The following is a 21,221-nucleotide window of genomic DNA, read 5'->3' on the forward strand; positions in this document are numbered from 1 at the left end:
CACTCACCCAAACAGTCAAACACCCACCTAGATAGTATGTTATGGCTAGCTACTTGTATGTTCTCTAACTCTACTTTGAAGATATTTATTAAATTGTTGGAGTAACGTGTTCACAACAAGCTAAGATGTTGCAAATAGGACTTAACATCAAGCTGACAGTGCATAATAACAAGTTGCTAACAGCCATCCAAATTCATATCGGATCATATCTTTCGGCCTTAAATCTAGAACATATTATATGATCTTATATGTAAGGACGATCTATAATATATTTTCCTAAACATATAGGAGTATTTTATTCACCAAAATTTTTTCTAAACCAAAATCCTATATAGTTATATCACGAATATATTAAGAGGAAAGCATTTATATATGTTTTTACTCGTCCTTATATACCTGAACGTTATGTGAATGTTAGAAATTGAATTACTCTAACTAATTCCACGTGAGAATTGGATTCAAGATGAAATTAGGTTTGATAGTTCAATTTCCTTTGGTTGAAAGAACACTTGTAAGGGACATACAAGCACACAACTCAGTACCTCATCTCAGACATTTAAACTAGCTCCAGTGCTATATGATATTTATATATATTAGCGACTTCTTAGTTTTGAGTTGTAAACACTTTCATCATATATTTTTTTTGTCATAAATCTTTCACGTCAGTGAATTGTATCGAAATACAATACCGAAAGGATCGGAGAGCTTCTTTCATATATGAAAAACTTTCATCTAATCAAAGTACATGTTGAAAAAGCCCACAAATATTAGATAAAAATTTTGATGTCTGAAAAAAAACACTCGAAAGAAAAACAAAATCTGCGGAACTAAAAAGAAAGGAAAACTTTCATTCAAAAAAATCTACCGACTAACCAAAGATCATGTAGAGATGGTCCCGGAAATTTAGCCAATAAAATTTCAATGACTGAAAAGGAAACCCGATGAAAACAAAAATCCACGGAAAGAAAAAAAATAAAGAGGGAGAAAAAAGGAGGAAAGAAAGAAGAATCAAGCATTATGCCAAGCACCAAAACAAGGTCATCTAAAATGACACAATCGTTAATAAACGACAAACATAATCGCAATATACGATCAGAAAGCCATCAACTATGGCACTCCCTCGACAGAGGCACGATAATTAAAACTAAACTAGGGAAAAAAACGCGCTCCGCGCGAGTGAAGAATGTATTCCTATTAATATTTTAGAAAAAATATATTTAATATTATAAAATAAAGACACATCAAACTAAACAGGAGGAGCTGCATTAACACAAAGGTATGACAGAAAAGTGTGTTTCCACATTCTAACTGTGTAGATTTTTCCTTGTTGCTGACAGAAGTCTCCAGCAAATATTTCTACAAGGCTAATATTGGAGCAACAAAATACGTAAAGAAATAAATAATAATTTTTTCTTGCTATACGTAAAATATATATCCTAATACACAACTGCAAAAACAATACATCTAGAGTAATAGATCAACGAAAAGAATACAATTTATATTCACTGATCATCTAGACTTTATAGTCCTGGCTATACAAGTGTAACTTCGGAACTCTCTTCCTGCCTGGTCCTAAGTCTGGAGTGGAGCAAGATCGCTTCATACAAATTGCAAATATTAAATAAAACCGCCTTAATTGTTCATATCCCAGACTTCCAAAAAAAGGAAAGCTGAACAAAACAGTAATACAGCCCTGACTGCAGGATCTATATGAAATACATCATTCAAAGAGCCTGGTTACAGGTCCAAATTTGCTACACGCAATATGTAACAAACAAATTGCTACCTAGCACAGACTACAACTACAAGTAAATGATTTAAAGGAAGAAGAAAATAAGAACATATCAGTCAAGGGTTAATGAAGAAGCATTCTCTACACATATACACTAATCATAAAGGAAAAAAATGGTTTCTTCCATTCAGCCTATCTCAAGAATGCCCCTTGGCGAGAGTGTACATTTGGATGTAGAGTCATTAAGCCGAGAACTGGCATCACCTCAATAAATCTTTCTCATATAAAATAATCAGGTGGTGGCTTTGTGGCAGGAGCTCCTCTTGATTCCTGCATTTCAATTCACTGCCATATAATCATACCACCAACTGTCATATGGATCTTTTCCGTAAGTTCTGGCCTCGGCCAGTATCAAAGATGAGTTGCCAATACCTGCGACATTCTCAGCCGCACTCCTTTTAATTGTCCTTGAGACCAAATCAGATTCACTCTCATAAATTACCCTGAAAATAAACAACACAAATAATCCTAAATGAACAAAAAAAAAAATAGTTGAGTTTCAACACAACAATTTTCACCTCAGAAAATACAGCATTGTTGACATAAATAACCGGAAGTTTGATGAGAGGACGAAAAAGGGCTTATTACCTTTATGTGACAAAAGTCAAGCATAGGCTCAACAAAGGTTCCCATATGCTTCAAGTATACAAGTAAACTCTTTTGTGAAAGCTGTGAAATCATAAATCAAGAGGAATAATTGAATACAAGAAAGCAAGATGCGCCCCCCCACAGAAGTCCAAAACACAGACACAGAGGCAACATATATGCACTCGCTCGCGACTGCCTGCTGCAGATTCAGCAAGCTAGCGAGATGAGAAATAGCCAGAATTACATTATTAATTTATAATTTGTATATGCAAATGTATATGCTAGGTAATGATCTATAAAAGAGAGACTGTGTGATTATTTGGTAGCCTCATTTGAGCCAGGGGACCAAACAGATCAGTGCAAAAAAAAGGCCAACATTCAGAAACAGATGAACAATTTGCTACATTTACCTCCTCCCTGCTCTTTTCTTTTATAACCCATCTAACCTTAAATTGAATGCATAATTTATATGCGTTTGTTGATAACTTAAGATGACATAAAACATGATTACAACACTAACTTTTAGTTTATGATTTAAGATATCAAGGTTCTGGTGTAATCGTAAGCTTCTATTAAATGCACAGTTTTGACATATTGTACCCGGATTGTTTCTCTCCGCGATAAAGCAATATCCCATGCATATGGACCATGGGGTGCACTTGGCCATCCACCTGAAACGATAAATATAAAAAGCTAGAAAATCAGAGAATATGATTAGAGGGATTTGAGACATGCCACTTCAAGTTCTCAAGAACTTCGATCCAGCCAAGATATATTCTAGCCATTTGATGCAGCAACTTTAGTAAATAGCCACTTTCTTCTGAACTAATGAAAATGATTGCAATATATAATTCATGAGATAAAGATTAGGTCAAGGAATATATATAACCATACCTCATCATATATTTTGACGAAGACCTGATTGACCACCAAGTACCTCGATGTATTCTTCTCTTCTTGCAGTGAACCTGCAGAAGGTACAATTACCACGAATGTTCCTTGCTGAAATTGTCTTGTGCACAGGGCCTATAGGCGACAAACCTGCGTACAATGCCACATGAAACTGTATATTACACATACCAGTTCATACGCACAAAAAATCAGTGAGAATATCAACAAACTCAAAATAAATTTCAGACTTAGATAAGCACTGCCATGAGGCTTGTCTTCATCTTGCATAAATAGCAGAGCAACAGCAGCAACAGAGTACCTAGAGTTCTTCTTCGAGTGTACAATTTTGCCTAACCTAGATTGTACACCGATCTAAAACAATCCACAGGTAAGAGCAAGGAAAAATTACGGCAGCAAAAGCAGAGATGAAGAATGAGATATTGAGGAGGCGCCTGAAACTACTGAGATTCTAGCAACTGAAGCAGTAAAGGTCAACATTTAACAGCAAGACCTTTCAACTCCTGGGATTCCAATTAATAAAAAATAATAATAATAATAATAAACAGTAAAATCTTAGAAATTCAGGGAAACAGAACAGGAGATCTGGAGAGCGCCACGTCAGCCTCCCGAGACCCTCCTTTATATAAATATAAGATATGCAACAAGCCATATTAATCTAGTTATAAACGAATCACATATAAGACAAATATATTAAAAATCACTAAAACAAAAGATTTTGAACTCATACCATTATCGTGGGATCAATTCACACGATCCCTACCTTATCGAATATAATTATAAGTGATCATCGGCTATGGCTAACCTTGAATCAAAGTCACTTAACTCGTCATTGACTCAACTCAATTGATTTATCATCAAATTAAAATCTTAAAAAGCAAGTAGATTTAAAATCTTGGAACGGATCCGGTGGATAGTATTATTGAGAAAACGAGAACAAATCAAGAAACATAAACTGATTCAGAGCTTTTCATCGGTGAAAATCGATGAAATCTCCAACGGCGGCTTGAAAAAAGAAGAAAGAGAGGAGGCTACGGTTTTTTTGAGAGGAGGCTTGGTAAAAATTGAAAGAGAGAGAGAGATAGAGAGAGAGAGAGAGAGCTCATTTGATTGTATTGTTCAAAGTGTAATTGATGTTGTTAGATAACAGAGCTTAGAAAACAATGATTAAAAGAAGTAGAGGCTATAGAAGTTTGTAATTGGAAAATATAGAACTTAGAGAGCATAGAGTTCAAAGAATAGAGGGCTTCAACAAGCTGATATCAACAACAATGTGCAAAGGGAAATGTGTTACTGGATCTATTAATAGTTATTTTTAGTGATTAATAATATATTATCTTACTTGGTTTGATTGGCGGTGGACAAGGACATAGATCAACAGAGGTATGGGTCGAACTTGGCTAAAATCTTTAATGTTCTTTATTTCCTATTTTTATGTTTATGCACTATATGACGTATCTCAGTTAGCTGATAAACCGTTATATATTGCAATTAGTAAACTAAAGACAACAAAACCACGAGAGGGATTGCTTGAAGGTTGGGGTTGTCATTGCGAGATTGTTGTTGCTGCTTCTTGATAAGACAAGAGGATTGGCGGAGACAACAGTTTGACAAAGCGTAAATGTGTAAATGGAAGGGAAATGGGAGTTTATATAAGCGTTGTGAGATGGACAATTGTGATTAAAGCGCCTTTAAAGATTAACGACTAAGATTGGCGTAGATTTCTGTAAGCAGTACTCCTCCGTCCCGGTCAATAGTATACATTGGGGGACGGGGGCGCGGCACGGACTTTAATGCTTCAATATAATATAGTTCTGTGAATTATTTTTAAGATTTTCTTTTTTTGTATAAAAGTATAACATTTATATTTTTATACAAAAAAGAAAAATCTTAAAAATAAATTGTAGAACTATGTTTTATAAGAGTCTTAAAAAGCGTGTCGAGCAGTGAAAAAAAAACGTATACAATTGACTGGGACAGAGGGAGTAGGATTGAAAAGAAATGTTACTTTCCGAAACTCTGAGATGTTTGAATTCTTTCGAATAAAGGCGAAGTCAACCGATCCAAGAGTCGTCTCGAAAAAGTGCTTGAGATTGGGCTCCGATCAAGCGTGCCCAACCGAACTACAGGGACATGCAGGAGGCATATAGTGTCAAACCCAACTGGCTGTGTAACTGGGCCTGAGCCAATTCGCCCAAAGCCCATTCGGCCAAAACCCGCCTATTAAAACCAGTTATCTTATTCTCACATTCGAAATTGAACACATCCCTCACATTTCTCTTCTACAGGTCATTGTCGATCAGTTTCCTTGCTGAAAATTAGTTCCAACATATTCTAAAATATCATTTGCTTTCAAAATAACCAGAAAGTTAATACTACTTTCAAACGTTACATTTAAATGTTCAGTTATTATCAAGTGAATAATTGCAAATTAAATTAGGCAGATGATTGTTTTATGTATAGAAAATGTTAGAGGTATCAAGTTTGGTAAAAAAAAATGAGTACAAAATGATACATATCATATATTTATTGGTTGCAACTTCAATGATAATGATAAACCCATTAATCTCTCCGATCAAATCAGAACTGTCACGTCACCGGTGACACCACGTCATTTTATAACAAATTTTGGGTTGGCACTACTCGTTTTGCAGTGGTATTAGAAATTATGTTCATTTTCTGTCCAATTCCATACAACACAACCTGAAAGTTCAATTCAAATGATAACACATGAATAAAATCACAGCAGTTGAAAACACAAAGAAACTTCCACTACTGATTATGATAACGGTACCAATCAAATAGCATTAACATCTCCTGAATTTTCCTATTTGCATAGAAATATACATTTGTGTCGGGAAACTACCGTCTACAAAAGGAGTTGGTGTAATTTTAGTTCTTCATTACCCTGCCAAATTTTCACCATCTAGATTCTACTAATTGAGCTGCAAAGTGACAACCACGTGTTGGATAACCAGATGGGGATCAGGGTTCTAGCGAGTGGTATGAACTAGTTTCGCCAACTGTTTTGCTTCTTTGCTTCAAATGCAGCTCCGTCGTTGAGCATATCTTGAGCATCAGTTTCCATTCCAAGCTTAGAAAGAGCGAGTGCCTGCATATAGAAGGCAGTGGGCCACTCGGGCAAGCACACTTGAGCTTGCATTGCATCTCGTAACGCAAATTCTGGCTGCCCAAGCATTAAGTAGGAGATAGCTCGCCTTACAAAAATTGTCCCAGAAGGAACTGACATCATAGAAACCAACTGCAATTTGAACGATAATGTCAAATCAAATAAGACAAGCGAAGCCACTGAAGAAGTTTTCATTGGAAATTTCCATATCCACTTCAACCCTCATGGTACGGAAACTATTACAATAAGTCCAAATTCAATGGAACAGATAGTTGGGTCACAATAAGCATAGTTCGTAAAGTGTAAAAAGGCAAGTGATCAACTAGAAGATGAACCCCTCAAACAACAGTCAGTCCCATTTCCGCAAAGATTTTGTCCGAGCAAAAGTAAAGCGTAAGAAGGCAAGTAATGGACAAGGAGACTAGTTATGAGTAACAGCCTCCTGAAATCCACCAGTTTTATCACATTACTGTACCGCTAATATTTAACTAGTTAATTCTTAGTAGCACATATCTAATTCAGCATTTTTAAACTTCACAATGGAATTTGTTTGTTTAAATGTCTAGAAAATAAATATATTTTGAATTGAAAAAGGCTGTAACCTGATATAGAATTAGGAGCAGGATCTCATCCGAGTTATCTGGCTAATGGAAATGGACAGAACATGTTTATTACAGAATATGTATAGAACACAAATACTTGGATTTTGATGAGGTGCCACACAAGTCACTTTCCTCGTCCCCAAGAGCAGCAAGTCACTTCCTTCTTTAGCCTTTGCATCATTTAGTCAAGTTAATTATTTCTTGTTTGTCATTAAAATTGGTTTAGATAAATCAAAATATGGATCTACTTGTAAACTATAAATATAAAGTGAGTGTTTTTCCATACTTTACCTGGGGCTGTAACATAATATTTCATTCTTTTTTCTTTGTGTTATGTTTACATATGTATACAAAATAATATATCATTTTATGTGTGTATATAATACTCCTAGCGGGGGGAAGAGAAGATAAATTTAAGATAGTCTGTGATGCATTTTGCTTTAAGCATAAACAAAAGGATTGCTATTTATTAAATCTTTAAATGCTCAAGTGTTATTATGTGTGTAGTACAACATTTAGTTCACAAGTCCATTATAATCATTTTAAAAAAATAGCATTGAAGTCTAGAAGCTTTTTAGTCTGGTATGTGGACAAATAATATAATTGAAAGTGACATATGATTTACAGAGAAATAAACAAGATAGTACCTAGAAAACTGGGAGTTGTGCTTACAATACACTGACCTAATTGTTAAGGAATATCGTAAAAAGACAGTAAGGTAAATAAATAATACTAATTAAAAAGGCACTTCCCATATTTAATGGTTGCAAACTACACCATGCGGACATTTGTTACATAACCAGTATGAACAATATGGCTAGAAAATAATAAATCTATACTTTTTAACTGCAGTAGAAACTTTTTCTTCTTTTGCTAGTTGAACATGCACACACCTACCTACTTTGTGTTTCACAAGGTTAAAACTCTTAACCTCCCATAAAGGGGTGAAGGCAATACCTTTAGAGATATAGCCTTTGGTTCCGTTAAAAACTTATTTTATAGCTTCTAATAAAACATACTGGCAGTACTAATGCACTACGTTCTTGTATCTTCATATTTTCTCTCAAGCTGTGGTAGGCAACTGAATGAATCCACTTAATAGACACAGAAAGAAAAATACACGGAGCACAAGTCCCAGCTCATATATATGGTTTATTTATTCCATAAACTGACAAAGAAATAAGGCAAGTTCATAACATAAATTAAACCTGTACCTTGGAATAATAGTCCACCGCGTTTGTGAAGTCTTTGTCCCTAAATGCAATATCTCCAAACTTCTTTGTATTTAGCATATCTTGCACTTGTTGAGTCCATTCTTGGAATGAGAGCTTTATAAGATAAACATGCACCATTGCACAAGACTTAGTTAGTAGTATAACAGGAAGGAACTTGTTTGACCATCTTTAAACAAGAAAAATCTTCAAGAAAGAAATTAGGGTCATAGAAGAGCGAATATAGTTTGTGTAACGGTTCACCATTGTCCGTAAGTAGTAACGGTTCATCATTGATTATGTCTTAAAAAAGTTTTGCGGCATTAGACATTCCCAGGCTATATATTAACTAACCTCATTTTCTGCCCCTTCTTCATCTCTATAACCAGTTTTAAGCAAGATATCATGGACTGCCGTAAGATCCATCCTAGCACAAGCCTTTCCAAGAGGAGAAAGCATAGTTGGTAGAACCGCCGGGGTTTTTGTCAGACCCATCAAAGCATGAGATGCTACCTAGAAATATGCAATGTAAAACAACAAAAATTAATATCAAAGTTTACATAGAATAAGATCTAGCAAATAAAATTTTAAACATTAAATAGTTAATATTTGGGTACCTCTTTCTGCTTTTGAAGTGGTGCCACCGCAGTTAGAAGAAACTTGATTTCAGGTCGGTCTCTAGCCTCATAATTGAGACATTGGGAAGCAAGTTCAACCAATGCAGTCGCATCTTCATTTGCATATTGTCCTTCTAATGAAGAATCCACTAGCAACAGAACATTTTTTCCCCTGATTAAATCCAATGCCTAGAATACCATATTACAGTTAAAATAAAAAACAATATATGGAAGCGTTATAGTGGTCACTAACATAGATGACAAAGAGGTGTAAACACTCATTGCAAGTATGCTGAAGCTACACAGAATGGAGATCTTCAGAAGGATGCTATCGCATGTGAAAAACTAAAAGAGTTATCAGTCATCAGCAGGATGAAGGAGCAAACAATCCAGTGGCAATTTCTTGTGAGTTGTGAGCTCCACTTGGGGGTTGGGGGGGGGGGGGGGGGGGGGGGGGGTGTTAAGGTCTAAGGAATATCCAATCTCGTGATATTTTTGGTTATTTGCCATGATTATATTAAACTATAGAGCTTTGACACAAGTAACTCGGTTTAAATGCTTGTTAGTTGTTACTTTTATGTAGAGTAAGAAATCTACAGGTGGTTTTTACTGGCTATGACAAGCTTTTAATATAATAAAGAACAGGATAAAGTTTGCAACCCAAACTACAGATAGAGACAAAATTGTGCCCCTTGATGTTCAATTCTGGCAGATATTGATTAAAAAATAAACTTAACTAGATATATCAAATATAAACTTAGCTACATATATCGAATTTGTTACAGGCCTAAAAGTTGTTATACATAAGAAGCACATTAACTTATTGTATAACCTATGCCCTAATGAATATCTTACACTTTTGATGTCTTGCAATGTTTAGGTTGATATAGAACATGCTCATTAGTCATAACCATAACATTCATAAGAAAGGCAACAAAACAGAGTATTCTTTTCCTAAAAACGAGGTGAGAAAAAAAAAAAGGACACGCAAACTTAGTGACAAATACATTCTGGGTCAAGCAACGAGAAATATAAGTCTCAAAGAAGCTGCCTCAAAGTAAATTACTACAATGAACTGTACAAATCATACATGGCTTGGAGGGATATGCTTTCCGCTCAACAGGTCTAGCAGTACAGTTCCGTAACTGTAGATCACGCTCTCTGGAATAACCCTGCCTGCAAATTGATATGAACTAAATATAAGTTCTTGGGCATCAATATCGGAAGTCATGTTTCAAGTATAAGTAATAAGAATGCCTTAACTTTCACCTTACAAAATTAAGCTAGTAAACCAAAATGGGTAAAAGTATGTAAGAGGAAAAGACTCTGATCATCACTGTGCCCCTATTCGTTTGGTATTATTAATTAACCTTCAACAAGAAGTATGAACATATGAACGTACTACTAGAGCTTATTGAACAATTGCATAACGCATGACCTGATTAGAATGCTACAATAATCCTAGAAAAACAAGAAACAGAATCAAGCATAGTCAAAGCACAGGCTATAACTTGAATGACTGTCTCACGTCACTCCCACCCACCCTGTTTCTGACTTTCAAACTTAAGCTTGTCCCAACCAGGTCTCCAAAATAGCATAACTGGCATATGCAGTTGCTCTTGTGAAAAATCTTATAAACTCTGTTCAGCTAATTATAACTTGACTTGTGAACTTATTCGATTCCAAATACCACTTTTACTGGAGTTCAAGCTTTCTCAATTCAACGCGAAGTAGGCTATTTAACACAAATCACAGAGGCACTTCTGCATCAATTTATCATTACATTTCCATTGATTGTTCAAAATTCAGATCAAGTCCACTTTAACACATGGGCGTTATAATCTTATAATAAGCAGTTGAACTTAACAAACGTATCACATTAATAAACCAACTTTAAATGTTATTCAGTTATAAAATAATTAACGACACAGTTTCTATTGTTCAACCAACGGATTCTCCACCATAAAGCAACTCCATGCTTTAGATAACATAAAGCAACTCCATGCTTTAGATAACGATAATGATCGTGAAAAACAGGACCCTGGCAACAATTTGAAAGCCATATTTTTATGAAATATCCGGCTATGGTAGTTGGTGAAATATGATATCACAAGCACTTGGTGACCTCATTACAGATTAGCCTAAAAGATATTAACATGCTTAAAACTATAGAATGCACAAGATTGCTTATATAACTTCGAAATCTAAGAAGCTGAGAGGAAAGAACAAATCTCAAGGAGAAAAAACCAGGACATCGGATGGACTTCTTAATAGGACATACAAACCATACTTAGTGGGGCTCAATCCATCAGAAAAATAACCTTCTATCTCCAAATTATACCTCCGAACTCTTCTACATTAATCATAAACAAATAATTTTTTTATCTCTTATCGTATCTAAGTCGATCTCTGCCGGATTAATTGATATGTTTATAACTAAGCATAGAGTTCAATTCCAACTTACAACTAACTGCCAATTTAAGCTGCTGACACAGACTCTTCCATCTATCAAATGTAAGAACTCATAACGCAGTCAGTGCAATTACAAAGAAGATAATTCAAGTAAGCTGTGGTCTCTTTTTCAGAGCTCTGTATTGGAGTTCTGGTGATGTGTCTGTGTTCAGTCAAATGTAAATGCATGGCTTGTTATTCTAAAGGGTGACAAGGACACCTTATTCTCAATCTATGATTTAGCAGCACAATATCCTATTAAAATAGTTCTGAGGTTATATGAAGCTACTTACACTTAACAGAAAAAATTGATCCAGCAACGCTTTGGAACTTCCTTGGTATGCTCATAAAAATATCTAAACTACAGATTGTATATAGCAATCACTGTTTGGAAGAATAGTTTATATATGCAATTACCAGTACGCATAAACTCAGGTGGAGTATAAGCCAGATTGGTGCTATAACTTTTTCCATCTCTACTATTTTTCATAAGTCCGAAGCTGGATAGTCGGGGATCACCTTCCTAACAAGAGAACAACTCGAGTTTAGAGAGAATAACATTAATTTGCCCACACCAGAATATAATATGGAAAAGAAGATAGCCATTAAACAAACACAAGGTGATCTTTCAAAATTGTGTATGAATAAATAATTGTCAACATTGGCCCAGTACTGGGCCTATTTCAATAATGTGTATGTAGAATTAGTGGTCTACATTAACCAAAAACAGAACCCTGTGAGCGGCATACATTTCTTGGGGGCCACCTACCAGTGCATAAGCACTCCGTTTACCTGGTATCGGGTCTAGTAGGGTGGTCCGCACCCAGGATTTACTTCTAAAGGTTCCCCGTCAAAACACAAAAAAAAAAACTATCTGGAAAGGAATATTATTAAAGTATACAAATACGTTTTAGGTTCTATATTCTAATCATAAAAGAGTTGACTGAGAAAAACTTATAAGGGGGACAACTTGATGTCAATTTACAGTGTACTTAATAATGTTGATCTTCTTCCTCCTCATGATATCTAAGTTTGTTAGATGTCTAGCATTATAAGCTTATACTAGTTTATAATAATGTTAATATACATTACTGTGAGCAGGACAAAGTAAGTAACCAAGAAGTGATAATCTGTAATCACTTTCATTGTCATTGCACGTTTTTCTATTTTTTTTATAAAATGACACTAGGAACTAAATCTTGTGATACTATCGATAATATTGCATTTATCAATGCAATCTAAATTTGCTATGCACCAGGACATAATTCTTGCCTCTGTTGATATCAGTAGAGTGTTCAATTACAATATGTCGTCAAATATTTTAACAATTGATGGAGGTCTGAGCTATAATATGAACAGAGTACTGTGCAAAGGCAACAGGAAGAGGGATGTCATGCACTGCTGACCATCTAGTAAATTTCACAGTAGCGATATACAGTTAAACTTCGATTGATTAATAAGCCACGATAAATTAATATTGTACTACAAATTTTTGGTCCCAACATAATAGTGACACTACATATTCAACCTCAATTAATTAATAATCTCGATAAATTTATAAAATTTAGCAGTCCCAACGTTATTAATTTATAGAGGTTTCACTGTAGTTGCACATTATGCTACTGATACATATAAATATAATAATAAGATTTTTTTTTATATATATATACATATTGCTATTACTATGACTCTCAAAGAATATTCATAAGCGTTCACGGCATCAAAAGCAGCAGCAGTGAAAAAAGGTTTACTTTTGTGCATATATAGCTAATATTGGCCAATCAAACTCTTAAATAAGTCAACTAGACTTGAAGGGGATTAGTACAGGACAAATTGAGAATATTCTGTAAGGAGTTTTTCAATTTCACACCCCTTACTGTTTTTGTAAGTAAATTATAATCCCCTGATGCCCTGACTATTTGCTATACACTACAATTTCTACCAAATTTCATCCTTAAGTTAAGGACTACTTGGTTCATTTATGTTAAATTATAATACCTACGAAGAAGAGTGGATCAGATAGTCCCCTTAACATGAATTAAAAAATGATTGAGTATAATGGATTAAGTGTAAAATGAGTACAAGTTAGTATTTTAGGGATTATATTCATTACTCCATAAGTTAATTTTATGGTAATATTCTACCACAAGAAAAATTGACTCCTTTGCACTGTATTAGACTTGGACATATCAAATAAATTGAGTTTAGCAAAATGAGAGCTGTGAGAAAAAAATTACGCAAAGTTTTTTTTAAAAAAAAACAAACCTCAAGCAACTTAATTTCATATCATTGTTTAGCTAGATATAGTACAGTTCCAACGATGAAGACTGTTCATCTTGAGTTGTGTATCAAAGTATTTACCTCGTCAAATAGGACTCTGTATGCATTAAGATCATGATAGATTTTCCTATTCGCAGCACTGCAATGATCAAGGGCTTCGGCTATATAGTGTGCTACTCTTACACGCATTTCCCAAGGCAGAGGCTGCTTCTCCCCTACAAGAATCCAATACTATTTACGAAAAATATTCTAAACACAGAAATTAAGCAAGAGAGAATTCTATTTGTATCTATGAAATCAATTACGAATAGCAATTCTTAAAAGAAGCCAAGCGCAGTATGAACAATTCTTTTGTCATGCGGATAGAAAGTAGTTAAATGCTTGTCTATAAACTCAAGTTATCTAAAAGTCTCGGACCAAGCAAATCAATCCCACCACATGAACCTTCTTACAATCGTTAAGTCAGTAAGACCAGGCACGGGTAGCCTTTGTTAATAATCATTTGATTTAGCAAATTGATCCTCTGACCACCCCCTCCAATAGTTGGAAAAGGACCACCTATTCAGTCTGTTATGCTGCAAGCTGCATACGTACTATATACCTAATTATCATATATATTGCAAAATTGCAGGTCTCAAAATCGCACAAGCTTATTGTTTGGTTATAATCTACTTATTCTTCTAGTGATGATGGGAATAAAGGTGTCTGATTTCTACTAATTTTTTTCTTACATTCCTCTTCCTCTAGAATAATGTATAAGCTTCATTCGACTATTTGGAATTTTAAATTTTTTGAATTGAGTTGTTGACTTCATCCAAGAAATTTATAAAAGGGTGTAGTTTGTACTGAAAGCACATTCTCAGTGTGTGTGTGTGTGTTGTTTTTAATCCTATAAAACCGTAGTATATTTTGCATGTCTTCTTTAAAAACATGTAAGGTTCACAAACATAAGTGACTACATCTAAAAAAAGTTGTTGAGTTACTCTAGAGTCTAGACCACAAAATTTTATTCTTTGATTTTAAATCATAAGAGGACCCTCTATGATGGCTCAACTACCACGTCTCAAAAATTAAACTGAAGTCTCTTAGTGAGATCTAGGCAGCAAAGGCAACTAGGATAAGGTTCCTAGATCTCGAAATTAATTATTGTACATAAGAATACCAAAAATATAAAGCCATTTCAATATTCAAAAGATTAAAGTATTTATAATAAAAGACTCACTCAGCCTAACCATCCAAACAAATTATCGAGTTAGCAGGGTGTTGCTTAATGCCTATGCACCTGTTATATCTTCTAGAAGAAGACGAATTATAGAACAGTACATTTGAACAAATGATATGATTATCCACAATTCCACATTAACTAGGAGGTTTAAATTTATAACAAACTCTTACAGATTTAATTTTTACCCATTTTCAATCTTAATTTATTTAATTTAATATTTGGTCATATTTTGATCTTGGCCAATAATGTCAAAATGCAATCATTTTTCCAGTAAAAACACGAGAAACAAACAAAAAATGCAAGTGCATACAGTGAAATAGATGCTTTGAGAGGGTATCATTGGGCATGAACTCTGCAACCAAAAGACGCTCATCTCCCTCGGCGCAATATCCGATTAGATTAACCAGTCTCTTATGTCGAACCTTGCCAACTTCAGATGCTTCTGTCTGCAAAGAACATCTTTAGATATTGTATAATAACCCTAACTAAAGTTTCCAACCTGGTCATATTCTCACATAAACTAGATAGACATAACTCTAACAACCATCCATGAATTAAGAAATCTTAGAAAATTAAATCAACGAAACAAAAGACTGCATTGCTTAAAAATTACATCTTTCTTAGTTGGGTCAAATAGTATTTTGCATCTTGTTTCATTGTAGCTGACAATAGAAAAGTTCCGAAGAATTGTGCACAATAAAAGCTATGACAAGCATTCTTCTCATAGTATCTGACTAGAAAATTAGATCTCTATATTGGCTAGTGACAACCTAATTCTTGAATAAGACTAATAAGAAAAATCCCACAAAGTGTTCTCACGGCATTGAATTATAGTTTGTTGTTAGGACCAACAACCCAATTAAAAGAATGACTAATTTATTAACCTTGGAGAAATGAACTTTCCCGACTACAGCCACTGAAAATGATGATGATTGTTGTATTGTGGCATAGTGCTTAGTTCAGTTGAATATAAAAAAATAATGTCCTAATAAAGTGACAATAGCTATTAGGCAACTAGATAATAAAAGTGTAAGCAAGTGGGATATAACAAGGGGATATTGTATCTCTTCACAATCACCAAAAATTATGGACTGCTGAAAATTCACATATTTATTGGGGAAAGGAGGGTGAGTATCAACCTTTATTGTTTTATGGAGGAATATCAATCATGTTACTGCATAATATAAGCAAACAACCAACCAGAAACTAATTTTATGATACAAACAGCCCTAACAACAAAAGAAAGTATCGATCTTTACCACAAACTGTTGGGGATCAGGCCAAGATTGCTTTGAAAAGCGTTTAATGGCAACAACACGATTGCTCCGAAGTTTTCCTCTATAAACAACATTGGGAGCTTTCTCCCCACTTTCTGACACTATAAAATCATTACTGAACCCATTTGTCGCGGTCCTAAGGTCTGCAAGTGCAAATTCTTTAAATGCAGGAACTTGATCTTGATCTAGTTGATCCCCATTTGCTTCAAAAAACCATTAAATTCAATCAATACAAACTAATGCACGAATACTTACTAATAAACACAACTGACCTCTATTTTGTTAACAGGTATCTAACACTCCTACCAAATAATTAAAGTGATTCCCAAAAGAATTACAGTACTGTTCAAAGAACCTATAGAAATGCAAACATTATAAATAAAATCGAATTAACCTAATTTACAATCAACATCGATCAAATTATAGCTAAAGTGCAAAGTCAGAAGCAAATTGAGAAACATAAATACGAGATCAGTGTAAAAGAAGCAATACCTAAAACAATCATATTACTACCCTAAAGAATGAATACTCCTCACATACAATTAACTATAGTGACATTAGCATATTAACATCACATTAGCCTCATTTAACAATTTTCAACATACATTAGCATTAGTTTGTACTCAATGTATTACAACAGACAAGAAAAAAACATAAATTTCATACATAAACAACAAAAGAACTAATACCCAGATCTGGTTTAGGTTCAGGTTCTTTGTCTGGAGACTGAACATTAACAGTTTTGGACTGAAAACAGCCCATGTCTATATTTTACATAGACAACAAAAAAACACACAAAATCACACCCAAAACACACAGTGAGTCTTTATATTATCAAGTTAAGTAAAAGCAGTAAAAGGGTGTGTAAAAATGGAGAAAAAGATTGTAAATATAGGGTCAATGAGAGTGAGCTGATTGACCAAAAGCAACCCTTGTAAGCAGGGAGAGAGAGAGATGTGTGATTGTGTATGATGATGAAGGGAAGAAGATCACATGATAAGTTGATGATGAGCACGTGATTGTCAAGTATGGGGTGTGTGTGGGGAGACAACAAATTAGGGGCCGTTCTTACATTGAAAAAGCACCCTTTCTTTCTAACTACTTCGAATTCGTGTTCTTGTCAACATAAGTTTCTTTCGAGTCCATGCTATATGCTATGTGCGGTATTTTAAAATTTTCTGATTAATTTTTTGACAAATAAATAATTTTATTATGACAAAATGTTTAATAAGAAAAATACTGAAACTCAACCGAGATAACATCCGAACTGTAACTACGATCTAACTGTAAAACAAAAAACTAGCTAAATAAATAGTTATTTTATTTTAAGATCGCTTAACACATACATTATTAAAAAAATTTAATCTAAAAGGTATTAGAATGATATCTCGAGCAGTCCAACCTACATTAGAATGTTCAAAACTATCAGTCGAATTCCAAATCTCTCAAAATACCGTATAATTTTTTTTCAGGCTGATAATTGAAACAAGTAACGATATACACAAAGATAACAAAACATAACACACTTACATCCCAAATTACATCCCAAAGATGGGCACGACTAACAACCTTGATAATCAGATATTCAACAAGATCTAATCTATATAAGATTATATATGAGTTTTATTGAAAAACTAGTAAAATAGAAGAGAGGATGAGACAGCGAAGAGGAATAATTTTGATTTTTGTGAGATGACTGAGTAATTCAATTTTTTAAATCTGATTAACTTTTATAAATTTTTTTATTCGGAAAACATATAATAATTTATCATGATTAAAATATTATATTATATTAAATATGAACAATTGCATAATTTATGATATAATAAATATATATTTATTAATAAATAACTAATATAACAACAAATAAATACTAAATAATATTGGGAATTTTCCATGTATACTACTTTTTGGATCTTATTTACAAATATACTACTCTCTTTAAAATCTTTCGAATATACTATATTTTAAATCCTATTTTCAAATACACAACCGCCTCAACCCGGCACTCACGCACCCAGCCCCCGATCGTCTCCTTTCTCCCCGCATCGCCGCTCGCCGACGTTAAATACGCCGGCGGAGACCACCGACGCGTCCGTCACCGATGATGTCACTGTGGCGGCAAGAATGATTAATCTTGAATCCATCAACAAATATGATTTTTAATTTTTTTTTCAAAGTTGAATATGATTGTTAGCGGTTGCAAATATGGTTGCATATGCAATTACCGTAATTTTAAAATATTTTCAAAAGTATAGTATTTTTGTAATTTGTTCTAAAAAATGATAGTATTTTCACAAAAAATCTTTCAAACTTGGTTATGTATGAAAAAAGCCTAATAGTATTTTGATATTAGAACAACATCCGATTTTTACTCCAATTAATCCCTTCGATTAAATCCAAATTTCTGATTAATCTTAAATTGTTATCTCAACCAATTTGGTTCGGTTCCAGATTTATACGACACTGATTATTATATGAAAATTTCAATTTGATTCTCAAAAAAAATTATGCTTTATAAAATATATTTTTAATATAAGATATTTTATAGATATTTAATTTCTTGTGTTTTAAATAATTTAATTTCTTTAGAAAAAAATTTCATTGACACAAAATTTACAGAAACAAGTGACTTGTTTATATGAAATAAGATAAGTCAAACAAGCTCAAAACTTATAATATAGCAGGGTATTTATAACTTCAAAAATGATTAAATTATTCAGATATCATCATAAAATTGTGTGTAGTATTACAAACCATCTATATTATTATATTATAATAAACAAGCAGGGGATAGCTTATAATTGTAATTGTAAAGTTTGGTCATAATCATGAATTATTCTTTTCTATTTTTCATAAAAAAATAGTAATAATTATATAAAAATGAAAAACATAATAATTATTAGTTATTATATTTTTTACTTGAAAACAAATATGAACATATTATAATTTTTCTTAACTCTAACGCGTTTTACAAGACAAACACTAAACAACATATAAATCTTTTTAATTGTAAAGTCTGCTCCAATAAGATAAAAAAAATTCTTTTTCTTTAAAAATGAAGAAATATGAAATATGAAAAATATGATCTAAAAATTAATCGGAAAACACATTATAAATATAGGGAATTTAACAAAAATTTCTCTTTTTCTAAGTTTTTTTGCGATTTTACTATCTTTTGAATATATTTTCAAAAATACTAACTTTTTGAAAAATATTTGCAAAAATACAGTCTCCAACTAAATGCAATCTTATGCAATTCAGTTAATTGGTCCCGCATGGGTTGCAACTATGGTTGCATCTGGTTGCAACTATGATTGCAACAGGTTGCGTACTGTGTTTTTGCAACTATTTTAAAAAGTTTGGTATTTTTGTAAAATATTTGAAAAAGATGTAGTATTTTTAAAAAAAAACTCTTGGACTTGGGTATTTATGAGAAAACTCCTATAATATATTAAAATCATAAGAACATTTACAAATAAATAATAAAAATGTTTATTATTTGTGTCGATTTATAATATAAAAAAATTCATCGTAAAAGTTAAATTTCTAAGAAAAAAGTATAAAGAGTTGGTTAATATAATTTAATTAACATCAATTCAATTCATTTCTCCATGTAAAAAGTTATAATTATCATCAAACAATATTAAACCATTCCTAAATTGATATTAAAGATTAAATTATAAATAATATATTTTGAACCACATACTTAAGCCAAGGAGTACGGCTTAAGGTTAGTATATTTAAATATTTAACAAAGGAGTTACTAAATAATAAAATATTAAGTGAAACGATTAGTTCAATATTAAGTGGAACGACTTGTTCGAGTTAAGCTTGTAAACGAACCGAGTAAGTCGAGTTTTTGCTTATCGAGTTGAAGTTCGAATTTTTCCCAAAGGAGTCGAGTTTGATCGAATAGATAAACAAATATTTTTTGTTATTCGAACTCGAGTTCGTTAAGAACCAAGTCGAGTTCGAGATGTTCGTGAAATTCGAGTCGAATCGAGTTCGAGTCGTGTCAAGCCGTTCATGAAAATTTGATTTTTTTATATAAAAAAAATCACTTCAAACAAGTTTGGTCCTAAATTGATGATTATTTATTTTACTTTTTTTGACGATCCAACCGCACGGATGTTGTGATTTATTTATTTTAATGAAATTACAAAAATATCAAAAATACAAAATATATTTGATCTAAGATTTTAGCAGTCAACTAGTGAAATTAGATCAACTTCAAACAAATTTGGTTCCGAATCGATCATTATTTTGTTTTCAAAAATTTTCTTGACGATCCAACCATACGAATGTTATGATATAAAATATATATTTCTAATGCTAAATTCAGAAATTCTGAATTAGTTCTAACTGTTCTAATATTATGAAGAATGCTATATGTAGATCTCTATTTAAGAATTCATATTTCATCAACAGGTTGATCTCATTTGTATTTCAGTCCATCTCAATTTATAAATTATTATTATTACTAAGTATATCTATCTCGATTTTTGCAGCAGTGTAGTTGGAGAGTTAAAACGGAATCGGATACCGCAAAAGCAAAAAAAAATTAAAAACGATATTAAAGTTTATCCGAAGAATGCTTAGTTTGAAGAAAATTTGAGGATTTTGAGAGATGAAACTCTATCTGTTAGGTCCAATCAGACGTAGAAGGGGGGGGGGGGGGTTGGATACGTCTTAACCAATTTCTTCGATTTAATTTAATTGCGGATAATTCTGTTTCAGTCCATGTTAAATCAATCGTAAATAAATAACTCCAGCAAGTCGGGGAATATTCTTGTATTAGAAATAATCCTCGGGTGCTACAAATTCCAACACAAGTGTCGGCTGCAGAGACTACAATCACTCTATTACAAACTCTCGATAAAACGATATTCTAATTTAACTCTCGAGAATGTGTATAGTGTGTGCACTTACAAAGTGTGTAGTTGTTTTCAAATGAAAACATCAACCTCAATTTATAGGCTTTCCAACAACTAACCATGGTTAACGAGTTCGTCCTGGACGACTTGAGTTCGTCCTGGACGGATTCGATTTATAAAAATAAATCTAACTCAGGTGTAAACAAGGAGTGGCGCCACTTTCATATACATATATATACACATATATATATATATATACATG

At 33.1% G+C, this 21,221-nt stretch overlaps 1 protein-coding gene and 1 long non-coding RNA gene across 7 annotated transcripts; both read right to left on the reverse strand.

The window, feature by feature from the left end:
* Positions 1-1,619: 1,619 nt before the first annotated feature.
* Positions 1,620-3,984, reverse strand: LOC108202262 (uncharacterized). 5 transcript variants are annotated; one of them, XR_010287391.1, is made up of 5 exons: positions 3,520-3,934; positions 3,275-3,421; positions 2,981-3,051; positions 2,381-2,461; positions 1,620-2,235 (listed from the first exon to the last, which is right to left on the reverse strand). It is a non-coding gene; the product is annotated as an uncharacterized LOC108202262 (long non-coding RNA). The 5 variants fall into 5 exon arrangements; XR_010287388.1 differs by having other exon boundaries at positions 2,381-3,421; positions 3,520-3,935; XR_010287389.1 differs by having other exon boundaries at positions 1,620-3,051.
* Positions 3,985-6,038: 2,054 nt separating this feature from the next.
* Positions 6,039-17,203, reverse strand: LOC108203008 (serine/threonine-protein kinase BSK2). 2 transcript variants are annotated; one of them, XM_017371687.2, is made up of 10 exons: positions 16,772-17,203; positions 16,065-16,285; positions 15,116-15,251; positions 13,662-13,795; positions 11,718-11,823; positions 9,940-10,025; positions 8,850-9,038; positions 8,587-8,745; positions 8,236-8,349; positions 6,039-6,551 (listed from the first exon to the last, which is right to left on the reverse strand). In XM_017371687.2, the coding sequence occupies exons 1-10, from the start codon at positions 16,842-16,844 to the stop codon at positions 6,300-6,302; spliced, it is 1,470 nt and encodes a 489-aa protein (XP_017227176.1). In that variant the 5' UTR covers positions 16,845-17,203; the 3' UTR covers positions 6,039-6,299. The 2 variants fall into 2 exon arrangements, with proteins under 2 accessions (XP_017227176.1, XP_063940628.1); XM_064084558.1 differs by lacking the exon at positions 6,039-6,551 and adding an exon at positions 6,799-7,191 and having other exon boundaries at positions 16,772-17,052.
* Between the last annotated feature and the right edge of the window lie 4,018 nt (positions 17,204-21,221).

The sequence above is a fragment of the Daucus carota genome, chromosome 9 (assembly GCF_001625215.2).
Source record: "Daucus carota subsp. sativus chromosome 9, DH1 v3.0, whole genome shotgun sequence".
In the NCBI taxonomy this organism is placed as follows: Eukaryota; Viridiplantae; Streptophyta; class Magnoliopsida; order Apiales; family Apiaceae; genus Daucus; species Daucus carota.

Excerpts from the sequence above, each read along its gene's own strand:
- LOC108203008 (XM_017371687.2), bottom strand. The coding sequence starts at position 16,844 with ATGGGCTGTTTTCAGTCCAAAACTGTTAATGTTCAGTCTCCAGACAAA. Across the intron at positions 15,252-16,064 it reads CTGATCCCCAACAGTTTGTG|ACAGAAGCATCTGAAGTTGG; the intron begins GTAAAGATCGAT and ends TGTTCTTTGCAG. Across the intron at positions 8,746-8,849 it reads CACTTCAAAAGCAGAAAGAG|GTAGCATCTCATGCTTTGAT; the intron begins GTACCCAAATAT and ends GCATATTTCTAG.